Source organism: Hemitrygon akajei, chromosome 2 (genome assembly GCF_048418815.1).
Source record: "Hemitrygon akajei chromosome 2, sHemAka1.3, whole genome shotgun sequence".
In the NCBI taxonomy this organism is placed as follows: domain Eukaryota; kingdom Metazoa; phylum Chordata; class Chondrichthyes; order Myliobatiformes; family Dasyatidae; genus Hemitrygon; species Hemitrygon akajei.
The window spans coordinates 39,190,678-39,215,220 of NC_133125.1; the positions used below are offsets into that span (position 1 = coordinate 39,190,678).

Consider the following 24,543-nt stretch of genomic DNA (forward strand, 5'->3'; position numbering starts at 1 on the left):
CTCTGCATTAACTTTTAACACACCTTCGAGCACAAACACCTGGGAACTCTCACTTCCCACTATTACCAAGGTTAACCCTTTCTTCGCTGAACCATGTCTATCTGACCCACAATTCCTTGTCAACTGAATCAAATACCTCAGACTTTTTCTGAGCTTCATTACTAGGTTCAGTACCACGTGCATCCACATCCTGGATACACTCCAATGGGACATTTGCCTCTTCCAGGTTTTCAATACCCGTACCCGGTCCAAACTCTAAATTCCCCTGATTCTCCCAACTACTCTCTGGGCAACTCCCTTCCGGAGTAAACTCAACCCCGCGGGCTGAAACAACCTCATCTGCCAACCCAGCAGACTTCTTCAAGGTAAGGGCACCCTTTTCATCTAGGACTGCCCTCATTTCATTATCGGGAACACCTTTAGAATTTTCAACTTCTTCAAACAGTTCTGCCAAACCAGACAGATCATCAATGTCCAACTCTGGACCTTTTAACAGCTCTATCTGTTTCTCATCTTTATCTCCTGCCTCTAGAACTTTTCTCCTCGCTAAGCGCAGGTCTACCTCCTCTCCCTTACTCTCTTTCACTTTACTACTCTTCATTTTACCACCCTCTAAACCCTCGTGGTACAGGGTCGGTAAAAACGTCTCGGCCAAATCGACACTGGCCAGATTTAAACTGATCTCGTTCTCAGCTGCCTTTCTCGACATGCTGCGAGTAACCGCGCATGCGGGATAGATCTTGGATGCTAGGGGCGGGGCCGCAACACTCACAGGCCGGCTCATCAGCGTCATTGCTGACCAAACCTTACCACCGGCTAAATCGTTACCCAGAAGGACGTCCGCGTCAGTTCTCGGGAATTCTGATCGCACCCCCATTTCAACTGGTCCAGAGACTAGCTCACAATTCATAATGACCCTATGCAAGGGCACCATTTCCGTCCCTTTGCCTATTCCTTTCACAACTACCATTCGCGTCTTGCGACCAAAATCTAGTACCTTACTGCTGATCAATGATAGTTCAGCCCCCGTGTCTCTCCAGATCCGTACTGGAACTGGGGTGCCTCCCTCCCTCACAGACATGGTTCCGTTTGACATACAAGTCTCATACCCTTCTCGTACTCTGTCTACCTGGGGCTCTCTTGTTGATTTACTGATTACCACGGCACATCTGATAGGGACTGCTGCTTTCCCTTTTCCTGTCTCTTTCTTCAGAGCAAAGCACCTAGATGCAATATGCCCCCCCTTTCCACAATTAAAACAGGTCAAGCCCGGAAATCTCTGGCCGTCTTGCCTTTCCCCCTCAATCTTACCACTAGCTCCCGGCGGGACCTCTGCCTCAGCCGGCGGGCTTTCTCGATCGTTCCCACGGTCTCTCTGGGAACTTTCATTCGAGGAAAACTTTGTCTTGTGAGTTAGGGCATATTCATCTGCGAACCTAGCAAATTCTGAGATGGACTTATTCAGCTTCTCATTCAAATACATCTGGATATCCTCCGAAACACAACCTTTAAATTCTTCAATCAGAATTAACTCCCTGAGACGCCAATAATCCTCGTCCACTATTTCTGCTGTGCACCAACGGTCCAAGAGCACACCCTTCTCATAGGCAAACTTGGTATACGTCTGATTCCACCCTTCCTTTAAATTTCTGAACATTTGTCTATACGCTTCAGGTACTAGCTCATAAGTCCGGAGAATGGCTGCCTTTACTTTGTCATAACTCTCCTCCTCTTCCTCCTCCATGGACAACGCCGTATATGCCCGCTGTGCCTTCCCTTTTAACACACTTTGTAACAACGCCACCCACTGCTCTCTGGGCCACTTCTGATTCACTGCCACCTTTTCAAAAAGCAAGAAATAACTATCAACATCCGTCTCCTCGAACGGAGGTACTAACCTCAACTCCCGACTAACATTAAACTGCTCCTCTCGGTCTGACCCCTGAACTCGTTGCTCTTGCCTTAACTTCTCCATCTCCAAGTCATGTTTCCTCTGTTTCTCTGCCTCCCTCTCCTTCTCGGCCCTTTCCTTCTCTTTTTCAGCTGCTTCCAGCTGTTTTAACTGAATTTCGTGCTCTCTTTATTTCTCAGCTCTTTCCTGCTCCCGTTTCACCTCTAACTCCTTTAGCTGGAGCGCATGCTCCCTTTCTCTCTCGGCCCTTTCTTTCTCCTTCTCAGCTCTTTCCCTCTCTTTCTCCTTCTCAGCTCGTTCCCTCTCTTTCTCTCACTCTCTCTCGGCTCTTTCTTTCTCCTTCTCAGCTGCTTCCAGCTGCTTTAACTTAATTGCATGTTCCAACCTTAATTTCTCCAACTCTAACTGAGCCGTCCCACTAGCTGGTACCTTTTCAGGGATATTTTCCAATACCTCAGCTGCAAACACATTCTTCCCAATATAATACTGAGTTATTGCCCTTCGCACCTCCCGCTTTTTCATTGACAACCTCACCTCTGTGAGGTTTAACCCCTTCGCCAAATTTATCAAGTCTGATTTGGTGGCCGCCTCTAGCGCCTCCAGAGTCGGGTTTTCTATAAATCCACCCATGTCCATCTTTGCTGGTTTCCCGTCTGGCTACCCGCGTAACCAGATCCAAGTTTGGACTTACAAGCCCGATTCACTGGCTCCCCAATTTGGTATCAAATCCTGAGATGAGAACCCCAATTGTTATGTACCCCGTAACTGGGTCACTTACCAGCAAAGATAGAGAGGTCCGTTGAAGTCTGATGGTACTATTTTTAACAGTATTTATTGATAGAAATACACAAAAATAATATTAATGCAAACACACAGATAATATACACCGTCAATACTAAATCTAAAAGCGCGGGTATAATAATAATCAATAAGAAATAGCTCTATCGTTGTCTAGGGAATAATGTATTGTCCGATGGAAATATAAAAGTCACTTTAGTTCAGTCAAGCTGTAGGCTGCAACCTTTGGTTGGAGAGAGAGACGGGTTAAAACTTGCCCATTCCTTTTATGATGTCAATCTTTCGAGAATCGTTGGGAGTTGAGTTCCCCGTTGTTAGCTAAAAACCGTTTTTCCGTGGCAAAGGCCACCAATTCTGGGCAAATGGAAGCGGACGCACGTGGCCTTCCACCGGCTTTCGCTATTACGGGATCGCTAGCATTTCTTCTGGTGCGTCTGAGGGGCTGTTCCCACAGACCCTCTTTTTATCTTGACTCACAGGGTCTCAGGTGTCAATCAGGTTGGGAGGATGCAATCCCTCCACCAACCTCCTCCTTGGTTCATTGCCTGGGGCTTTGATTGCATCGTACAGGATGCAATACACAAGTCCGGCTCCAAGAGACAATAGCCGGTATCAATGGGTCCGCCTTTCGGAGGCCAGAACACAGTCCAACCCTTTTGTGGATTCTGCATGTCTTTCTCTCATTTCCTGTGTCCCCTGAACTGACTTAATAGTGATCTTGCGATACTCACAAAGGAGGGGGCTACCCCGCACCCTTTGGCCCCTCAGAGCTGTGGTACATTCGTAACAGTTCCAGAGGACTGGAGAATTGCAACTGTTACTCCTTTCTTCAAGAAGAGAGAACAGCAGATGAAAGGAAATTATAGGCCAGTTAGTCTGACCTCAGTATTTCCAAAGATATTGGGATCAATTGTTTCTTTTTTTTAATTGTTAAGGATGTAGTTTTGGGGTGCTTGCAGGCACACAATAAAATAAGCTGCAGTCAGCATGGTTTCCTTAAGGGAAAGTCTTGCTTGACTAATCTGTTGGAATTCTTTGAGGAAATTACAAGCAGGAGAGACAAAGGAGAATCAGAGGATGTTGTGTCCTTGGATCTTCAGAAGATCTTTGACAAGGTACCACTCATGGGGCTGCTTAACAAGTTAAGAGCCCATGGTATTACCAGAAGGATACTAGCATGGATTGAGCATTGGCTGTTTGGCAAGAGGCAAATACTTGGAATAAAGAGAGCCATTTCTGGTTGGCTGCCAGTGACTAGTGCTGTTCCACAGGGGTCTGTTGTTGGGACTACTTTTTTTCTAATGTTACATGTAATTGATTTGGATGATAGAATTAATGGTTGTGTGGCCAAATTTGTGGACGGTATGAAGATAGGTAGAAGGGCAGATAATTTTTAGGAAGCAGAGAGGCTGCGGGAGATTAGGAGAATGGGCAAAGAAGTGGGAGATAGAATGCAATGTCTAGAGGTGTATGGCCATGCACTTTGGTAGAAGAAATAAAATGTAGACATTTTTCTAAATGGCGAGTAAATTCAAAAATCTGATTTCTAAAGGGACTTGGTAGACCTCGCACAGGATTCCCCAAAGGTTAATTTGCAAGTTGAGTCAGTGGTGAGGAAGGCAAATCTGATGTTAGCATTCATTTTGAGAGGACTAGAATATAAGACCATAATGCATAGGAGGAGAATTAGGTCATTTCACTCATCAAGTCTCTTCTGCCATTTCATCATGGCTAATCCATTTTTCCTCTCAGCCCCAATCTCTTGACTTCTCCCCGTATTCCTTCATGCCCTGACCAGTCAAGTATCTATCAACCTCTGCCTTAAATATATGTACAGACTTTGACTCCACAGCTGCCTGTGGCAATGAATTCCACAGATTCTCCACTCTCTGGCAAAAGAAATTCTCCATTCTAAAATGATGCCCTTCTGTGTCCTCTGATCGTAGACTCTCTCACCATAGGAAATAACATCTCCACATCCACTCTATCAAGGCCTTTCACCATTCGAAAGGTTTCAATGAGGTCACCCCTCATTCTTCTGAATCCAGTGAATACAGGCTGAGAGCCATCCAACGCTCTTCATATGACAACCTATTAAAACCTTGTGAACCTTCTTTGAACCCTCTCCAGTTTCAGCACTTTCTTTTTTGGGGCCCAAAACTCCTCACAATACTCCAAGGGAAGCATCTCCAGTGCTTTCTAAAGTCTCAACATTACATCTTTGCTTTTATATTCTCATCTTCTTGAAATCAATGCTAACATTGCATTTGTCTTTCTCACCACAGGCTCAACCTGTAAATTAATCTTCAAAGAATCCTGCACAAGTTGCTTTGTTCTTCAGTTTTTTTTGTATTTTCTCTCCATTTAGAAAATAGTCAAGCCTTGCAAAAGCAAGGATGTAACATTGAAGCTTTATAAGGAATTTGAGAGGCCTCGCTTGGAGTTCTGTGAGCAGTTTTGGGCCCCTTATCTAAGAAAGGATGTGCTGACATTGGAGCCGGTTCAAAGGAGGTTCATGAAAATTATTCCGGGATTGAAAGGCTTATTACATGAGGAATGTTTGATGGCTCTGGGCCCAGGATGTGGAGAGGATGTTTCCTTTGGTGGGAGATCTAAGACCGGAGGATGCAGCCTCAGAGAAGAGAGATGTCCATTCAGAGTGGTGATGAAGCAGTATTTCATTAGCCAGAGTGTGGTGAATCAGAGGAACTCATTGCCAGTGGTGACTGTGGAGGCCAAGCCATTGGGTATATTTAAGGCAGAGCTTGAAAGGTTCTTGAATAGTCAAGGTATGAATGGATATAGGGAAAAGACAGGCGATTAGGGCTGAGAGGGAAGTGGATCAGCCATGATATAGCAGAGCAGACTCAATGGGCCAAATGTTGTATTGTGGTCCTATATCTTATAGTCTTATGGTCTAAGTATATCAAGTCCTGCCTGAGAATTGACTTGGATGCACTACAATTTGCCTACCAGTGCAGTAGGTGCACAACAGCTGCCAAATCTTTGGCCCTTCACTCAACCTCGGAACATTTGGACAGTAAGAATACATATAAAGGATGCTCTTTATCAATTACATCTCAGCATTCAATACCATCATCCCCTCAAAACTAATCAATAAGCTTCAAGGCATTGGCTTCAATATCTTCTTGTGCAATTGGATCCTCAATTTCCTGACTTGCAGGCCCCTGTCAGTTCGGATTGGCAACAATGTCTCCTCCACAATCTCCATCAGCACAGGTGCACTATAAGGCTGTGTGCTTAGTCCCTGCTCTGCTCACAGGGTTTAACCTCATTTATGACTGTGAGGCTAAGCACAGCTCTAATGCCATATTCAAGTTTGTTGACAATACCAGTGAGGTGTTCGTTGACAACACTCTGAGGCACCCACCTGCTTCAAGCAGGTTTCAGTTATACCGGTGCCTAAGAAGAACATGGTAACCTGTCTCAATGACTATCATCCACTCCCACTTACATCCACTGTGATTAAGTGCTTTGAGAGGTTGATGATGAAACATATCAATTCCTGCCTGAGGAGTCTCTTGGATCCGCTCCAATTTGCCTACCACACAACAAGTCCACAGCAAATCCCATCTCATTGGCTCTTCATTCAACTCCTGTACATCTCGACAACAAAGATGCATACATCAGGATGTTCTTTATCAACTACAGCTCAGCATTCAATACCATCATGCCCTCAAAACTAATCAATAAACTTCAAGACTTTGGCTTCAATAGTTTCTTGTGCAATTGAATCCTGATTTCCTCATTTGCAGACCTCAGTTAGTTCGGATTGGCAACTATGTCTCCTCTACAATCTCCAAAAGCGTGGGAGCACCGCAGGGCTGTGTACTTAGCCCCCTGCTCTACTCACTTTACACTTATGACTGTGTGGCGAAGCACAGCTCCAAAGCCATTGTCAAGTTTGCTGATGACCCCACTGTCATAGACTGAACCAAAAGTGGTGATGAATCAGCATTTAGAGGGAGAATGAAAATCTAGCTCAATATCAGCAAGTGCAAGGAGCTGATTATTGACTTCACGTAGAGGAAATTGGATGTCCAACAGCTAGTCCTTATTGGAGGATCAGAGGTAAAGAGGGTCAGCAACTATAAATTCCTCAGGGTTATTTCAGAGTTCCTCATCTGGGCCCAGCACTCAAGTGCAATTACCAACAAAGCATGGCAGCACGTCTACTTTCTTAGGAGTGTGCAAAGACTCAGCATGACATCTAAAACTTTGTCAAACTTCTATAGATGTGTTGTGGAGAGTATATTGACCAGCTGCGTCATAGTCTGGTATGAAAACACCAATGCACTTGAACAGAAACTCCTACAAAAAGTAGTGAATACGGCCCAGGCCATCACTGGAAAGCCCTCCTCCACCGCTGGGCACATCAGCACAAAACCTTATCGTAACATCCATCATCAGGGAGCCCCCCCCCCCCCCCACCCACCACTCAGTACTTGCTCTCTTCTCGCTGCTACTATCAGAGGGAACGTACAGAAGCCTCAGGACTCACGCCACCAGGCTCAGGAACAGTTACTACCCACAACGATCAGGCTCTTGAAGCAAAGGGGATAATTTCACACCATTATTGAAATGTTCCTACAACCTCTGGACTCACTTTGTGATATGGTGCAACTCAAACTACCTGCGTCTCAATATCACCAAAACCAAGGAGATGGTGGTGGACTTTAGGAGATCTAGGCCTCATATGGAGCCAGTGATCATTAATGGAGAATGTGTGGAGCAGGTTAAGACCTACAAGTATCTGGGAGTACAGTTAGACGAGAAGCTTGACTGGACTGCCAACACAGATGCCTTGTGCAGGAAGGCACAGAGTCGAATGTACTTCCTAAGAAGGTTGGCGTCATTCAATGTCTGTAGTGAGATGCTGAAGATGTTCTATAGGTCAGTTGTGGAGAGCGCCCTCTTCTTTGTGGTGGCGTGTTGGGGAGGAAGCATTAAGAAGAGGGATGCCTCACGTCTTAATAAGCTGGTAAGGAAGGCGGGCTCTGTCGTGGGCAAAATACTGGAGAGTTTAACATCGGTAGCTGAGCGAAGGGCGCTGAGTAGGCTACGGTCAATTATAGATAACTCTGAACATCCTCTACATAGCACCATCCAGAGACAGAGAAGCAGTTTCAGTGACAGGTTACTATCGATGCAATGCTCCTCAGACAGGATGAAGAGGTCAATACTCCCCAATGCCATTAGGCTTTACAATTCTACCGCCAGGACTTAAGAACTTTTTAAAAGCTATTATTAATGCTTTTTGAGATGGTGATTTAGATGCATATCATATTTTTTTACTGAGTTAAGTATTGTATGTAATTAGTTTTGCTACAACAAGTGTATGGGACATTGGAAAAAAAAGTTGAATTTCCCCATGGGGATGAATAAAGTATCTATCTATCTATCTATCTATCTATCTATCACTTTGGAGGACACTTCATCTCATGTTCTCAATTTTATTTTCGTATTTGAATAGTTTGTGCCTTTTGCACACTGGTCGAATGCTCAAGAAGGTGTGGCCGTTCATTGATTATATTATTTTATTATGCATTTACTGAGTATGCCTTCAAGAAAATGAATCTGAGGATTGTATATGATGGCATATATGTGCTTTGATAATAAATTTATCTTGAACTTTGAAATTTCACAATATACGTCAGTGATAATAAACCAGTTTCTGAGTCAACTACATGATAGTAGTGGGCCACAAACCATCAGCAATGTTCTGCAAAGAGCAATGAGTTAAAGTAACCAAACATAATAAAAGTAAATGCAACTTTAAAAAAAATCAGGTAAGAGGCTCTATGAGTTTATGACGATACGCGTCATAGAAATCTACAGCAGAGAAACAAACCATTCAGCCCATCAAGTCTGTGCTGAACCATTATTCTGCCTACTCCCATCAACCTGCACCTGGATCATAGCCCTCCATACCCCTCCCATCCATGTCCGTATCCAATTTTTTCTTACATGTTGAATTTGAAACCGCAACTACCATTTCCATCGGCAGCTCATTCCACACTCTTACCACCCTCTGAGTGAAGAAGCTCCCCATCGTGTTCCCCTTAAGTATTTCACCTCTTACCCTTAACTCATGACCTCCAGTTCTAATCTCACCCAACTACAGCAGAAAAAGTCTGCTTTCATTTATCCTATCTATACCTCTCATAATTTCATGTACTTTTATCAAATCTCCCCTAATTCTCTAACACTCCAGGGAATAAAGTCCTAATCTATTCAGCATTAAATATGAGGTCATTAGGCTTTATAATGAGTCAACCTATAGCCGGGGAAGTGATGATGGGAGTGCACAGTTGTGCATGCTGACCTTCTACAGTGCTATGGTAACCTTGCTATCTTTCATCTGTCATGGATTTGATTTGGCCAGTTTGTTATTACTCTCAACTCACCTGGTTTTAATAAACTGTGGAAAACTATTAAAAGAAAGCGTGAGTTCATACTGCCTGAATACTTGAGAACAGCAAAAAGGGGTGTCTCCTGCCCCTGCTGAGTGGTCTCTCAGCAATTACTACCAGTGGTGAAGAAAAGCCTCTCAGAATTAAGAGGAGACATGAGAGACTGTGGATCAAGAGTTTAGCCAGAAATTTAGCCTTGTAATTTTTCTAAATCACTGGAGACTCGAGAGTCAAACCTGGGAGTTCGTAAGCATGAATAAGAGGCTGTCTTACTGCTATACTATTTAATATCTACTTTCCTAACCAACAATCGATTTGAATGAACAGAAGATCAGGGAGTGTCTTGAATCTGGTTTTCCGTCTTGAATACGTGCCAAAGAATACTTTGCAAAGTTCTTCAACTCCATGATTTTGAATCCTTAGAACAAAACTGAATGTGCTTCATCACTCCATAAACTCCCCTTACTCAGACTTATGGTACAGCATCTAGATTTGGACCTGCCAATTTATTGCAATTTAGAAGCTTATTTATCAAAATATACTGAGTTATTCATAGATTCTTATCTTTCTCTTGGGTTTCACGCAAGAGCAGCAACTCCTGACTCTGAAACTAGAGAAGTTAGTAATGTTTGTCCCAAGCTAACAAGATAATAATCTCAAATGTAGAACAAATAAAAAATTTTCAGAGCATTACAGGGTGTTCATTCCCTTCCCTGTCGAGAAGGAGTTTGTGTGATCTTCCCGTGATCACATGGGCTTTCTCTTGGTGCTCTGGTTTCCACCCACATTCCAAAGATGGACAGCCAGGGCCTAGTGAGTTGTGGGCATGCTATGTTGGCACTGGAAGTGTGGTGACATTTGTGGCTGCCCAGTACAAACTTAACTTATTTGATTTCAAGCAAGTAACACATCTCATTGTACTTTTGATGTGCATGTGACAAATAAAGCTAATTTTTAATCTATAATTTTTTAAACTTTAATCTTTAACATTACTTTTATTTGACAGCTCAGCCACACATTGAATTTACTATCAGAGTAGCCTTACTTCCAATGTGGTTCCTATAAAATTTCTCAGACTACTTAAGCTTTGATCAATAATGAGAGAAAGTAAATTGTAGAATTATGCATTATTGCATTAAGTTAATTCCTTGGTTCTGATTTTGAGTTGACTAAGCAGCCTTGAAACCTGGCTTGAATTAATAAAGGAGCTGACAACCAGAGGGAGTTGAATGTATATTGTTTGACAAAGTCATGAACCCAAGGTGTGAGCAATCTGTAACTTTTAGCTGGCTGTGTTAATACGGTTCTCTTAAACTGTCATATTAATGGCATGTCATTACACAAGAGGTCATTCATTTCTCCGTCCTCTGCTTTCATCGTAAGTATTCATTAGCTACAGTGTATTACCATATTCCTTGTGCATAATATGCACCATATATATGATCCCTAGTTCTCCAGGAATAATCTCCTGGGCATTGTTAGAGACAATACAGAAAAAAGCACACCAGTTGTCTTCCTTTTCCATTGTCTTTGAACATCTTGTAAGATCATTGAAGCTGTGGGAAAAAGGATGTTTAAAGCAGATGATCGGAGGAGGGCAGGAGCTTTCACAATCACATCCAACCCCAGAAGGGAACCTTGTCCTACATGGAACATGTCTTTCTGTATGTGATCTGCCATGGGTTATTTTGATTTATCAGAAGCCCATGAGCACTGCTCCAGATATGTCACTCCTCTGCTAGCCCAAGACCTGTTGCTTTGGGCCGAGTCACAAAACACTGACTGGTTATTCATTTCCATAGATGCTGCCTGACCTGCAGAATTCCTCCGGCATTTTGTGTGTGTTGCTTTAGTGCTGCTGGCTTTTGGATAACACATTGGGCAAAGTTTCGCTGATCCCGTCTATTTCTCACCATCACCGTTCACACCAACCGTCTGTGCCTATGCACTGCCACCACAGTCCTTCCACTGATGGTGACTAGGCTGCAGGAGCAATCGCTCTAGCTAAGGGCTGCCAGATGATTGCCTGACAGCTTAGACTGACTAAACCCCTTCACATTTTCCGAACGTCTCTGGAGGCAGAAATTTCCAGAAGCAGTTGAAAAATAACTTACATCATTGAAAGCTGTTAACAAACAAAATGTTTAAAGCAAATGTATAGTAAAATAAACAATGACTTTTACATGAGGACCACTGACCCCTCTCAAATGGATGGGCGTGAGCAAGATGCCCCAGCTATGGTTGGTGTATAACTGGGAGGGATGATCAGATACTAAATGCATCTTGCCACTCAGCTCAGTAACATATTTAAACCAGATTTAAGTTCACAGACAGAGCGAGAGGTCAGAAGAGCCCTACTGACCATCAGCCCCATTAAATAGGACTGTGCCTGCTCTCATAGTCAAATCTGCCCGGTCGGGTGGGTATAAAAGGGCAGGGGAACGTGTTCCAACATCCTGACCATTATTCATCTGTCAACTAATACCTGGTCATTAATTTCATTGCTGTTTGTATCTCTTTGCCACGCTTGATTTAGCTGCCATTCCTCTATGTTGTGGGAAAGATTAAATTTTTTAAATAGTTCTTCCATAACCATCATACTTATCTACCTTCTCCATTTTGTATTAATTTGATTAGGACGTTACCTATTGTCATACTGCAGCATTGACTGCAAGTTACACTCACACAAAATGCTGGAGGAACTCAGCAGATCAGGATCGACAAACAATCTACGTTTTGGGCTGAGGCTCTTCTTTAGGACTGAAAGGGAGAGGGGAAAAAGCCAGAATGAAAAGGAAGGCGGGAGGGGAAGAAGGATAGCTAAAAGGTGACAGGTGATGCCAGGTTTGTGGTAAAGGTAAAGGGCTAGAGATGAAGGAATCTGATAGGAAAGGAAAGTGGACCACAGGAAACAGAGAAGTAGGAGGGGACACGGGGGAGTTGATAAGCAGGTGAGAAGATACAAGGAACCAGAGTGGGGAACAGAAGGAGAGGGCAGGGGGAAGGGAATTTTTTACTGGAAAGAGAATTGATGTTCATGCCATCAGGTTGTAGGCTACCTAAAGGGAATAAAAGGCATTGCTCCTCCACTGGACTGACATGCCAGAACGGGAATGGGAATGGGAATTAAAATGTTTGGCCACTGGGAAGTTCCACTGTTGGCAAGTGAAGCGGAGGCGCTCAATGAAGCGGAGCCCCAATTTACTGCGGGGCTCACAAATGTACACGAGGCTGCATTGAGAACTCCAGGTACAATAGAGGATGCCGCCAGAGTCACAGATGAGGTTACCTCACCTGGAGCCCTGAATGGAGGAGGTGGAGGAGATGAATGGACTGGAAGTTGTTTTTTTTTCCACAATTTGCCTCAGGATTGGAAAAGCAAAAGAAGTTCAAGAGTTAACTTTACCAACTAAATATGATTTCAAATTGCCAATGACTTAAAAAAAAGTATAGAGTTTAAGTAATGTTCTTAGTTGCCAGACATACAAACATCTTAAACAGCAACATTAACCAAAGTATAAGGCCAAGAATGAGCTGTCTGGACATGCTCTAATACTACAATTACAGCAGCCATCATCAATACAAACAGGTTTCTGCAGCAATCAAAACTAATTACATGCCCAAGCTTAGTTTTTCCAAGTGCTTTACAGGAAACGTATTTGCTTTTAAAAAAAGCTTCGTACTAACAGATAAATTCCACAGTGTACTTAAAATGTGTAAGGATAGAGAAGAGCATTAGTCACGGTACACTGGAGCACTATTTACTATCTGGCTACAAGCCATGGAGAATATTTATAGAGAGTTACACTGAGCCTGTTATACAAACCTCTAAATCGTCATCAGATCAGGCATCTTTCACTTTCAACAGATGTCTTTTGTCTGAAGGTGGTCCAAAAAAACAAGACAGCTTTCACCTGCCGTGGAGGGCAGAGCCACACAAAAGACTGCATATGCTTTCAGCCAAGGACATTCCTTCAAATTGCTCAGTAGAGGCTCATAATTTACAATCTAACCAAATGCTCAGTCATTCCCAGTCTTATAACCTTCATCACAGCCTCATCTTAATAACAATAATTGGTAATTAAAGGGGAATAGAAGGGAAAAGTAGCATGTCTTCAATTATTTTAAATGGCTTGACGGCAAGAATTAATTTCCCTAATTATGTTTGAGGAAGTAAAATGATTTTCTCCTCTCTTAACATTCCATTTAAACTTTGGTTTACTTCTCTGAGATTCCAATTCAGTAGCTAGTGGTAATGCACCTTATGTTGGACTCCCAGTTATAATGAAATGCATGGGGAAGAAGAGGATGAGAATGAGGAAGGGGAAAGGGGAAGGGGACGGGAAGAGGAAGGGGAAGGGGGCGGGAAAAGGAAGGGGAAGGGGAAGAGAACCATGTCATGTTAAAAGAATGATGTCTCTATTTCATGGCATTCTCTTGGTAATAGTCTTCAAAGAGCAGCATACCCTCAGAGAGTCCCAAAAGCACATCATTTGGAATCATATGAAATTTAAAATACAACTACTGATTCTCTAGTAAGCCTGTTAACAGGTACTAAATGACCACTAAAAGTTAGTATATTTAGTGGTTATGGCCTACTAATTTAATGGTGCCATTCAATCTTTTACCATTTCACCACCTTTTTTTCCCACAATATCATTCTTCTGACTGTTCTGTCTCCATTAACAATCCTCTTAAGGGTCAGTGTTGAGTTGTCTGGTTATCAAAGGCTCTCATTTAAGAATAACCCAAACTTGAGCTGATCTATTCAGGCAAAGAAAACATAATACGCACCCTCTTTGTGCAAGAGTGCAACAAATTAAGTACAAGTCTCCCAGAATCAATAAAAAAATTCTGTAAACTTTTTGCACTCTGTTTAATCCTTGATTGGTTAGGAAAACTCTTTAAATCTAGTAGGTATTACCATCCTGCTACTGCTGGTTTATACCCAACTCTTTGTTGAAATGGGCTTTCACTGTGTGTCCAAAACTACCCCCTCTTTCAAGCACTATGTTACCTTTAAAGTAGAGAATGTGCCTCATTTTCTATTTTGGATTGGATATACTGTAGGTTGGTGACTTGGAATTGCCCATGGAATTATCTGAGTTGTGCAATGAAAAGTGTTAAATTACTTTTGGGAGCCTGGACAAGATGCCCAAGGCCTTTATATCCTTAGCCTTAGTTCAATGTCTTGGAAAGATTTCAGAAAGATTTAAAGAGGCCAGTTCTAATCATATGTGACCATAAGACAATGGAGCAGAAATAGGCCATTTAGCCAACTGTGTCTGCTCCATCATTCAATCATGGCTGATTTATTATCCCTCTCAACCCTGTTCTCCCCATTACCTTTGATCCATAAGAATAGAAACAGAAAGGAGAACGAGAGAAGCAATACAGTAACACAATAAGTTGAAGAGCTAAATGCCTTATAGACAGTACCAAGTTAACTTGAGGACTGCAATTGTTTCTTCAAAACAGAAGAAATCATCTTCAAATTCCACCCCCAGTGATTTAAGCATTTAACCCAGACAGCTAATTCAATCTAAATCTGCATTTAGAGTTCCTGTTTTACGAATGAGTTATGAAACAAAGGTGAGACCCTGTCTACGCTCCCAGATAGACCTGATGGCACTCTTCGGAAAAGGTCAAAACACTGACTTGATCAGTGTTTTCTATCAAGCAATTATCTAGTTATCATATCACCGTGGCTCGTGAGTCCTTGTTGGAATGTAAATTGACTGCCAACATTCCTGCAGTCCACCAACAGCTGTACTTCAAAATTACTTCACTAGCTGTGAAGTGCTTGGGGCATTGCAACTGCACAAAAGGTGCTGTAATAGCAGGTTGTTTTACCTTGCCTCCTCTCAAAGAGAAAGCAGCAGCCTGTCAGACGTATAAATGCGGAAACGGAATAAAGAAATGAGGAAAGCTGAGTGTGAAAAAGTTCAAGTTCACGAATAAATAGAATGAAAATCATAGTGACAAAAATCTTGCAAGGAAAGTACTTTGGAACAAAACAAAGCATTTTTTTTAATACTTTGCCTCACTGGGATGAACTTTTGTTTTACGTAGTAGAGCATTGTGTTTCAGAACTGGAATTTACCCTTTCAATGGTCCTTTAAATCTGGGTTCTGCACAGTGCTAACACTCAATCAGAACTCTGCATAAATTAATAATTTGGCCAACATTTCTTTAAAAACAGTACTTTGCACACAGAAGTTGTGGTAAAGGAGCCTAGATTCTCTTAGGTGGGTCCTTACCCAATTTAGCAGGTCATTAACAGATCAGTCCCTCAGACCATACTTCCCATGGTAGCCAAATAGCAGCAACACATATACAGTTACCCCAGAAGAGACAGAGGCTATAGGGGAAGGGAGTCAGTTCTTCAGTTCAATCAGAGACTTCAGACTTCTCATTGCTGATATTGAGAGCAGGGACAAGTGCACTGAAGAGCCAGGACACTTGCCAAGGCCACCATTCAAAGGAAAAGGCACAAACATGAAATAATCAGAACCCATACAATTGATTCTAGCAATGAAAAAGTGTCATGATCTTACAATATTTACAGGTGAGGTCCAGACCCAGAGAAGTACTGTGCTTTCAACTGATACACAAACCTAGAGTAACTGAGACCAAATCTCCTGGCTCTAAGAATAAATTAGGAAATGGTGAACCTAACAGCAGCAGTGGGTGAATTATTGGAAAATATTCCAAGGGACTAGGTATAAAGTTGTTTGGATAGACAGGGGTGGATTAGGGACAGTCAGCATGGCTTTGTGAGTGGTAGATCATGTCTCACCAGTCATAGAGTTTTTGAGGAAGTTATCAGGAAAGTTGATGAAGGCAATACAGTGCGTGTTGTTCACATGGACTTTAGCAAGGCCTTTGTCAAGGTGCCATATGAAAGATTGGTCAAGAGGTTTTAGTTGCTTAGCATTCAAGATAAGTTAGTAATTTGGATTAGACATTGGATTTGTAGGAGGAGCCAGAGAGTGGTAGTAGACTGTTGCCTCTCTGACTGGAGGTTGTGACAACTGGTGTGCCGCAGGGATCGGTACTGGGTCTATTGTTGTTTGTTACCTACATCCACGATCTGCATGATAATGTGATAAACTAGATCAGCAAATTTGTGGATGACACCAAGGTTGGGGTTGTAGTGGACAGTGAGGACCTGTGTTATGGGGAAAGGTTGAATAGGTTAGGACTTTATTCCCTGGAGTGTAGGAGAATGAGGGGTGATTTGATGGAGGTATATAAAATTATGTGGTGCATAGATAAGGTAAATGCAAGCACGCATTTTCCACTAAGGTTGGGTGAAACCAGGAGTAGGGGTCATGGATTAAGGGCTAAAGGTGAATAGCTTAAGGAGGACATGAGGGTGAATGGTTTCACTCAGAGGGTGGTTTGAGTGTGGAATGAGCTGGCAGCAGAAGTGGTAGATGCCTCTTCTACTTCAACATTTAAAAGGAATTTAATAGGTGTATGGATAGGTGTATGAATGGCTATGAAACAGGTGCAGGTCTGTGAGACTAGGCAGATTAATAGTTCAGCATTGACCAGATGGCCTATGTCTCTACTGTAATATTCTATGACTCTAAATGCAAACAAGAAGAATGCCTTATATACCACCTGGATAATCTACACACAATGGTATGAACATTAAATTCTCCAATTTCTGGTAACCTCCACCCTCTAATCTACCCACCTTGTCTCACCCTAATCAATTGAGGTTGGGTCTCTGCTACACTACAGCAACTTTAAATTCTCCATGCACCAGGAAGAAATAGAGAGCATAGCAACATGTCTACAACCCTTCCCTCAATGTCAGCAAAAGAGCCGGTCATTGACTTCAGGAAAACGGAGGGGAGAGATGGTACACAACAGCATTGAGGTTAAGGATTAAGACCTTCAAGTTCCTAGGTGTGAACATCACTAATAGTCGGTTCTGCTCCAACCATATGATGCTATGATCAAGAAAGCTCACCAACATCTCCAATTCCTCAGGAGGCTAAAGAAATTTGGCATGCCCCTTCAACCCTTCCCAACTTTTATCAGTGCACCATAGGAAGCATTCTGTCTGGACGTATAACAGCTCAGCATGGCAGCTGCTTCGCACATGGCCACAAGAAACTACAGAGAGTTGCGGAGACAGCTCAGCACATCATAGAAGCCAGCCTCTCTCCTCTATGGACTCACCTGCATTTCATATAGCCTCCGTAAAGCAGCCAGTATTATCAAAGACCCCATCCAACAATGCTGGAGGAACTCATCATTTATGGAAAAGAGTAAACAGTCCCAGTGAAGGTCTCGGCCTGAAATATCAACTGCACTCTTTTCCATTGAAGCTGCCTGGCTTTCTGAGTTCCTCCAGCATTTTGTGTGTGTTGCTTTGGATTTCCACAGATTTCCCACCCACTCTAGAAATTTATTACTTCTCCCTTCTGTCATGTGTAGAAGATACAAAAGCCTGAAAGCACATACCACTAGGAGAGTTCTCCCTCACTGTTATAGGACTACTAAATCATTCCCTCGTACAATAAAAAGGATTCTTGCCTTCATAATCTACCTCATTATGCTTTGCACCTTATTGCTCATCTGCATTGCACTTTCTCTGTTACTGCATTGTTTTTCCGCTCACCTTGTGCTATCTCAGTGCACTGTGTGTACATGTAATCTGTACGCATAGTATGCAAGACAAGCTTTTCACTGTATCGTGACAATAAAAAACTAATTCCAATTCTACTACCACCAGGGAGCAGCTTAATGTCCTCAGTGCATGGAAGAACGTCATTGGTGAGCAGATTGTCGCTCTCAGCAGATACAGGGATGGAGTTCATAAGCAGATCACACTTCTCTTGGAGCAGCACCTGTCTAAACTCAACAGAGTGACGATGCTCATCAGCAGGTTATCTGATGTGTAAACAGAAACAGAGATGCTATGAATGAGTTGATTCCTCTCCCACTGCAGAGAATATGGCATAATATCCTCTTTTCTATAGAAACAGGGAAATGGTTCCAACAACCACTAACCTCCACCCCCAAGTTCTCCACTCACTCCCTTTATCATGACCGAAGTGGATGTTGGGAAATCCCAGACCTTGGTAGATTGTAGACAGTAGGAATTAGACCATGTCATGCCTTGCACTTTATTATTTACCTAAACAGTTCAGGATCTGTCGGCTGTAGCAACTCCAGGCTTTAAACAACAGAGGAACAGACAGCGTACAAGCAAATGTTAGGTCCACTGTTAACCAAAGCTCCTGAGAGATCGTCCAGTGGACAGATTCAAACCTTTGCTATCACTTCCATGAGGATATCACCGGCCAGCATGGCCTCACAGGCTGACTGCTCAACTGTACCTCGTATTCAGTCATCTCCGATGGCTCCAAAAATTGGGCATGTGTAACCAGCCCATCCAAGGCATGGGTCACTGGAACATAGCATGAAGATGTATTTTATATATTTTTTAAATTTAGAGATACAGCACAGCAAAAGGCCTTTCTGGCCCAATGAGCCCGCACCACCCAATTACACCCATGCGTGATTAATTAACTACTAACCTGTATGTCTTCAGACTGTGGAAGAAAACCATAGGACCCAGAGGAAGCTGGGTCAGTCACAGGGAGAATGTACAAACTCCTTACAGACAGCAGTGGAATTGAACCTGGGTCACTGGTGCTTTAAAAGTGCTACGCTAACTGCCTCAAAACCCACACACAGGCATCACGCCTTTCACAAACATTCAGTTTACACGGTTATGTTTTAACACTACGAATGCTTTGAATGAATCTATTTTTCACTCTCTCTATATATTGTACCAACATTTCCATAATGAATTTTATCCAGCTTTTATGATGTTTTTCAGGAATAGATTCCTTTTGTAAATCTGGGTTGTGAAACATCAAAAGAAACTGGTTATGTGATTTTATTGAAGAATTTGAATGTATTTTTTCCCTGCCAGAAATGGCTCTAAACACAGTGGCAGTGTTAAAAACATCCTAATCTGTGGAAAATAACATCCTTGACTTTGCAGAGATGTGTGGCAGGGGCCAACATTACTGCCGTCCCCTCCAGTCTCAGCCAGCAATGTTGCTTAAGAGTGCTGCCAGTGGTGTTACTACCGAGACACCCGTGGAATGAGTATGTCAGCAGCTAAATGCTGAAACATAAATATTCCCTGTTAATTTAAGCACACACTGTGGACTTTGGAAGGCGTTTAGCAGCTTGCAATGAGTTCTGAAGCTGCACAGTCTGATCTGGCATCTGTAGATTGTTCCTTTAAAAAGACATGTCTGCAACAAAGTAGCACAATGTACTTTGATCAGGACAGCGTGTTCAACTAAAGTCATGGGTTGCACTGCAAAAACATCAACTTATGGTGGCAAAGGAGGAAACACCTTTTGTATGATTGTTAATGTCAGTAGTATGTAGCTGACCCTGATAAATCGGCAAGTACTGGCAGGTGAACTGTGCAACCCAATTACCTGACTGTTGCAATTTCACTCAGACATGGTTGCTTGCTACATCTAGCCGAAATGCAAACTGCTTTTGTATGATGTTTGGCATGATGGATCCAATAAGCTCACCACATTGACGCAATCACAAAGAAGGCATGCCAACAAATCTACTTTGTTAGGAGTTTGAGGAGATCCAGTGTGTCACCCAAGTCTCTTCCAAATTTCTATAAATCGACCTATGATGAAGAGTATTCTGGTTGGTGGCATTATAGCATGGTGTGGAGGCTTCAATGCAGGAGGCTGGAGACAGCCAATTCTATCATGGGCGCAAACCTCTCCTACAACAAAGTCGTCTTCGAGAGTTGGGGCCTCAAGAAAGTGGCATCTTCACCACCCAGTACACTTGCTCTTCTTGTTACTACCATCAAAGAGGAGGCAGGGGAGCCTGAAGACCCACACTCAATGATTCAGAAAAAGCTTCTTCCCCTTCTCCATCAGATTTCTGAATAGTCCATGAACATTACCTTATTATTCTTTCTGGTTTCTTTGCACAGTTTTGTAATTTACAGTAATTTTGTCTTTGCATTGTACTGTTGCTGCAAAATAATAAATTTCACTTCATATAAGACAGTGATAATAATCCTGATTCTAAGCTTTGCTTTTCCATTCTGCTGTTTGCAGAAGTGGTGAGTTGTCAAGCATGTCTTCTGCAAACCTTCCCTTCAGCAATCCCTGACAGACCCTATCTTGCATTTGCGTATTGTAGCTGTAATGTGCCCCATCTACAAAACCCACTGCCATTATTCACTCGGGCTATTCTGACAGCACCTCCCAAAACTACAACCTGTACAACCTCTACAAGCTGGCAGAACGAGGCCTTCAGGCGCATGGGAACACCGCCACAGCAGGCTCCTCTGCATGTGACACACCATCCCGATTTGGAAATGTATTGGCATTCCTTCATTGTCAGGTTGCCTAAATTCTAGAAATTCCTTCCCATTTCTATTGTGGAGAACACATTCATTCAAAAGGTAGCAATGATTCTTGGAAGTTGGCTCATTCCCATCCTAATTGGTGTTAGGCAATTCATGCTGGCCTTAACAATGATATCTTAACATAAAAAATGAAGAAATTAGTTAACCATGAAAATAATTTGAAAAAGGTCACAATAGTAAGCATACTGACTTTCTAAAAACATATTTAAATATATGAACTCTTATATTTAAAATCTTTGTTCTTTCATAATCCAGAGTATTAGACACCTCTAGTTCAGCTGGCTCAGAATATCAATCTTAGTTTTTCATCTTCCATTGGGACAGTATTCCTTATATTTGTGTTAAATTAAAAAGTAAATGGAAAATACTGCTGGAGGACAATGCATTTTGCACAGAATTAATCAGTCTTTTGATATACTGTTGCTCTCTGTTTCAACATTTCAAAACAATTCAGAATCTTAAAACATGTTTAAGGTTAAACTTTAACGAAGTTACAAAAGAGCCAAGTCAGTGTGTTGACTACCAGAATACATGGGCAGTGTCTGGAGCACAGATGGTTCTCAGCAAAGCAATTTTCAAACGGAGTCAAGGAGTGATGTTGGTCAAAATCCAAGAGAGTGTTATGGAAGTTACAAAATGGTGACTAATCAATGTTGAAGGAGGCAGAGTTTATGGGCATTTCACCAAGCTGCAGATGGTTCTCAGCACGCCTACTTCCAAGAGAGTCCACAGGCAGAGGATAGGAAGTTAATTCCAAAATCTGGTGATAATTCAGAAAACATTTTATAACACTGACGTGTGAAGTAATTCTGAACTCTAATGGGTGGTCAAAAGTCCTAAGACAAAAATTACTGCAATAGTTGCTCACATTTAGGGACATAGAAATTACAGTAAGTCTTGCAAATGTAATGTCATCAAATGGACTTATTTTTTCCTCTGCTTATTTAGAGACTAACTTCATTTCTTATCTCTCCAACTCAAATACTTAATTGAACAAGGGCACTCAATAATTTAACACAAAGGTAATACTAATCATAACACCGCTGGTTGAAAGAAAGTGGTTAAAGTCCCAATTTGTTTCAATACTGTCTTTACTGTATTAAACGAAATATTTACAATTTGTACAAATGTTTGAGCTCCAACAAGATACAAAATACATTTCACAAGATGCAAAAGCAGAAACCAGGTTTACCTGGAACACCATTGCACTACAAAAGGACAGAATGTTTTTCAAAGAACAAGTGAACATCTGGTTAGGCAACTCCACAAATGCAGCAATTCAGGCAATAACAAAAATACAATGTGAGGTCAGAGAGGATTCAAATGCTCTTCTAATAATCCAGGGTTTCACAAAGCAGAGTCCTGGAATTTTCTTGGTACTACCAAAACAGTTAATTTGCGCTCAGTTCAATAATGTTTCATTTTAATCCGTCGATCATTGGTGTAGTGATCATCAGTCCTCAAGTACCAATGTTAAGATTCACCTTAAAGACCTGATGGCCAGAAGGATCAGGAAGATACCATCTTGCTTTTTTTTAATATATTAAGAAAACCAGTTCTGAACACACTGTCTCAGAAATAAGATTTTAGTAAATAACTTCATAGACTGATGCTTTCTTATCTCCAGAGCCGGTGACTATATATTTATCGTCCACTGAAATATCGCAGCTCAGCACTGATGAGGATTCCTTAGACTGTAGAAAGAAAGAGAGAGAAAAAGACAATGAGGCTGATTTCACAATGATAGGAAGCCAAGAAGAGGACATGAAGAAGTTTGGATTCTCTTTAATACTTACCAAGGTTATTTTATAATTGAAAAAGAGATAAGAGGACAGCAAAAGCCTATCAGGGACCAAAACGGAATCGTGTATGTAAGAGTGCAGATATGGGTAAGCTTCATTACAACTGCCCCCACAGAAGTGTAGGCCAATGCCAATGTTGAGGTTAAGATGAATGAGCGTGAAATATTGGAAGAGATAAACATTGGAAAAGAGGAGGCATTAAGAAGTTATGTATGTAGATAATTCTCTGGCCTTCATGAAATATGTCCTAGGGAGTAAAAAGAAACAACGGAGGAAATTGCTAAGGCTGCGACTATCATTTTTCATGACTCCCTGGCTACAGTGGTGGTGCCAGAGGTAAAGAGGAGTAAGAAGTAAATCTGTTTAAAAAAAACTTAGTTTAATTTCAATGGGGCCAAACTGTTGGAGGTCTTAAGGAGTGTAGGGAAAGGCAGCTTAATCAAGGACAGTTAGCACAGATTTGCTAACAGGGGACCTGTCTGACCAACTTAATTATATTCTTTGAGGAAGTACCAAAGAGCCAATGAGAGCAGTGCACCTGAGAGTCTATTTGAATTTAAGCACGGCTACTGACAAGTCTCACAAGATACAGGAGGTAAAATGTGGTGGTTGACAATTAGTTATTGCAGCTGCTTCCACTGGGTTTTGTGTCAGTCCTTTGTCATCTGCAGTACATGTTAATAATTCACACTGAAATGTAGGGTGTATTAATAAAAAAAAGTGTGCAAATCATATGAAGATTGGCTGCGTTGTTGATAGTAAGGAGGAAAGCTGTACTCTGGTCAGGTAGAGGAATGTAAGATAATGCTTCAGTGGAGAAATCAGGAGAAATGGGAATACAAAAAATACGGGAGGATGTTAAAAGATGTGAAAGAACCAAGTGATTCTGGATTATGTCTTAAAGGTAGCCGAATAGTCCAACAGAATTTTTAAACAGGAATGTTCCAGTTAAGGGGGAAAATAAGAGCACAGAGATAATATAGAATTGTATAGAATGATAGTTGGACCACTGCCTTAGTACCAAGTTCAGTTCATGTCATCACATTACAGGGAAGGCAGGATTACGCTACAGAAGTTCAACCAGTCACCAGATTGGAAAACTATAGTCATGTGTAAACATTGGACAGGCCAGGGAAAAAAACACAACCTGCTGGAGGAACACTCACATCCTGCTGGAGGAACACTCACATCCTGCTGGAGGAACACTCACAACCTGCTGGAGGAACACTCACAACCTGCTGGAGGAACACTCACATCCTGCTGGAGGGACACTCACCACCTGCTGGAGGAACACTCACAACCTGCTGGAGGAACACTCACATCCTGCTGGAGGGACACTCACCACCTGCTGGAGGAACACTCACAACCTGCTGGAGGAACACTCACAACCTGCTGGAGGGACACTCACCACCTGCTGGAGGAACACTCTCAACCTGCTGGAGGAACACTCACAAACTGCTGGAGGAACACTCACAACCTGCTGGAGGAACACTCACATCCTGCTGGAGGAACACTCACATCCTGCTGGAGGAACACTCACATCCTGCTGGATGAACACTCACAACCTGCTGGAGGAACACTCACATCCTGCTGGAGGAACACTCACATCCTGCTGGAGGAACACTCACATCCTGCTGGAGGAACACTCACATCATGCTGGATGAACACTCACATCCTGCTGGAGGAACACTCACATCCTGCTGGAGGAACACACACATCCTGCTGGAGGAACACTCACAACCTGCTGGAGGAACACTCACAACCTGCTGGAGGAACACTCACATCCTGCTGGAGGAACACTCACAAACTGCTGGAGGAACACTCACATCCTGCTGGAGGAACACTCACAACCTGCTGGAGGAACACTCACATCCTGCTGGATGAACACTCACAACCTGCTGGAGGAACACTCACATCCTGCTGGAGGAACACACACATCCTGCTGGAGGTACACTCACATCCTGCTGGAGGAACACTCACATCCTGCTGGAGGAACACTGACAACCTGCTGGAGGAACACTCGCATCCTGCTGGAGGAACACTCGCATCCTGCTGGAGGAACACTCACAACCTGCTGGAGGAACACTCACAACCTGCTGGAGGAACACTCACATCCTGCTGGATGAACACTCACATCCTGCTGGA

At 42.5% G+C, this 24,543-nt stretch overlaps 1 protein-coding gene across 4 annotated transcripts in view; it reads right to left on the minus strand.

Annotated features, from left to right (window-relative positions):
- Positions 1-21,669: 21,669 nt before the first annotated feature.
- Positions 21,670-24,543, minus strand: part of LOC140740947 (transducin-like enhancer protein 1) — a 111,579-nt gene continuing 108,705 nt past the window's right edge. For all 4 annotated transcript variants that reach the window (XM_073070600.1, XM_073070591.1, XM_073070595.1 and 1 more), the window contains one exon: positions 21,670-22,290. In XM_073070600.1, the coding sequence (XP_072926701.1) occupies positions 22,183-22,290 (108 nt within the window). In that variant the 3' untranslated portion in view covers positions 21,670-22,182. The remainder of the gene's footprint in view (positions 22,291-24,543) is intronic.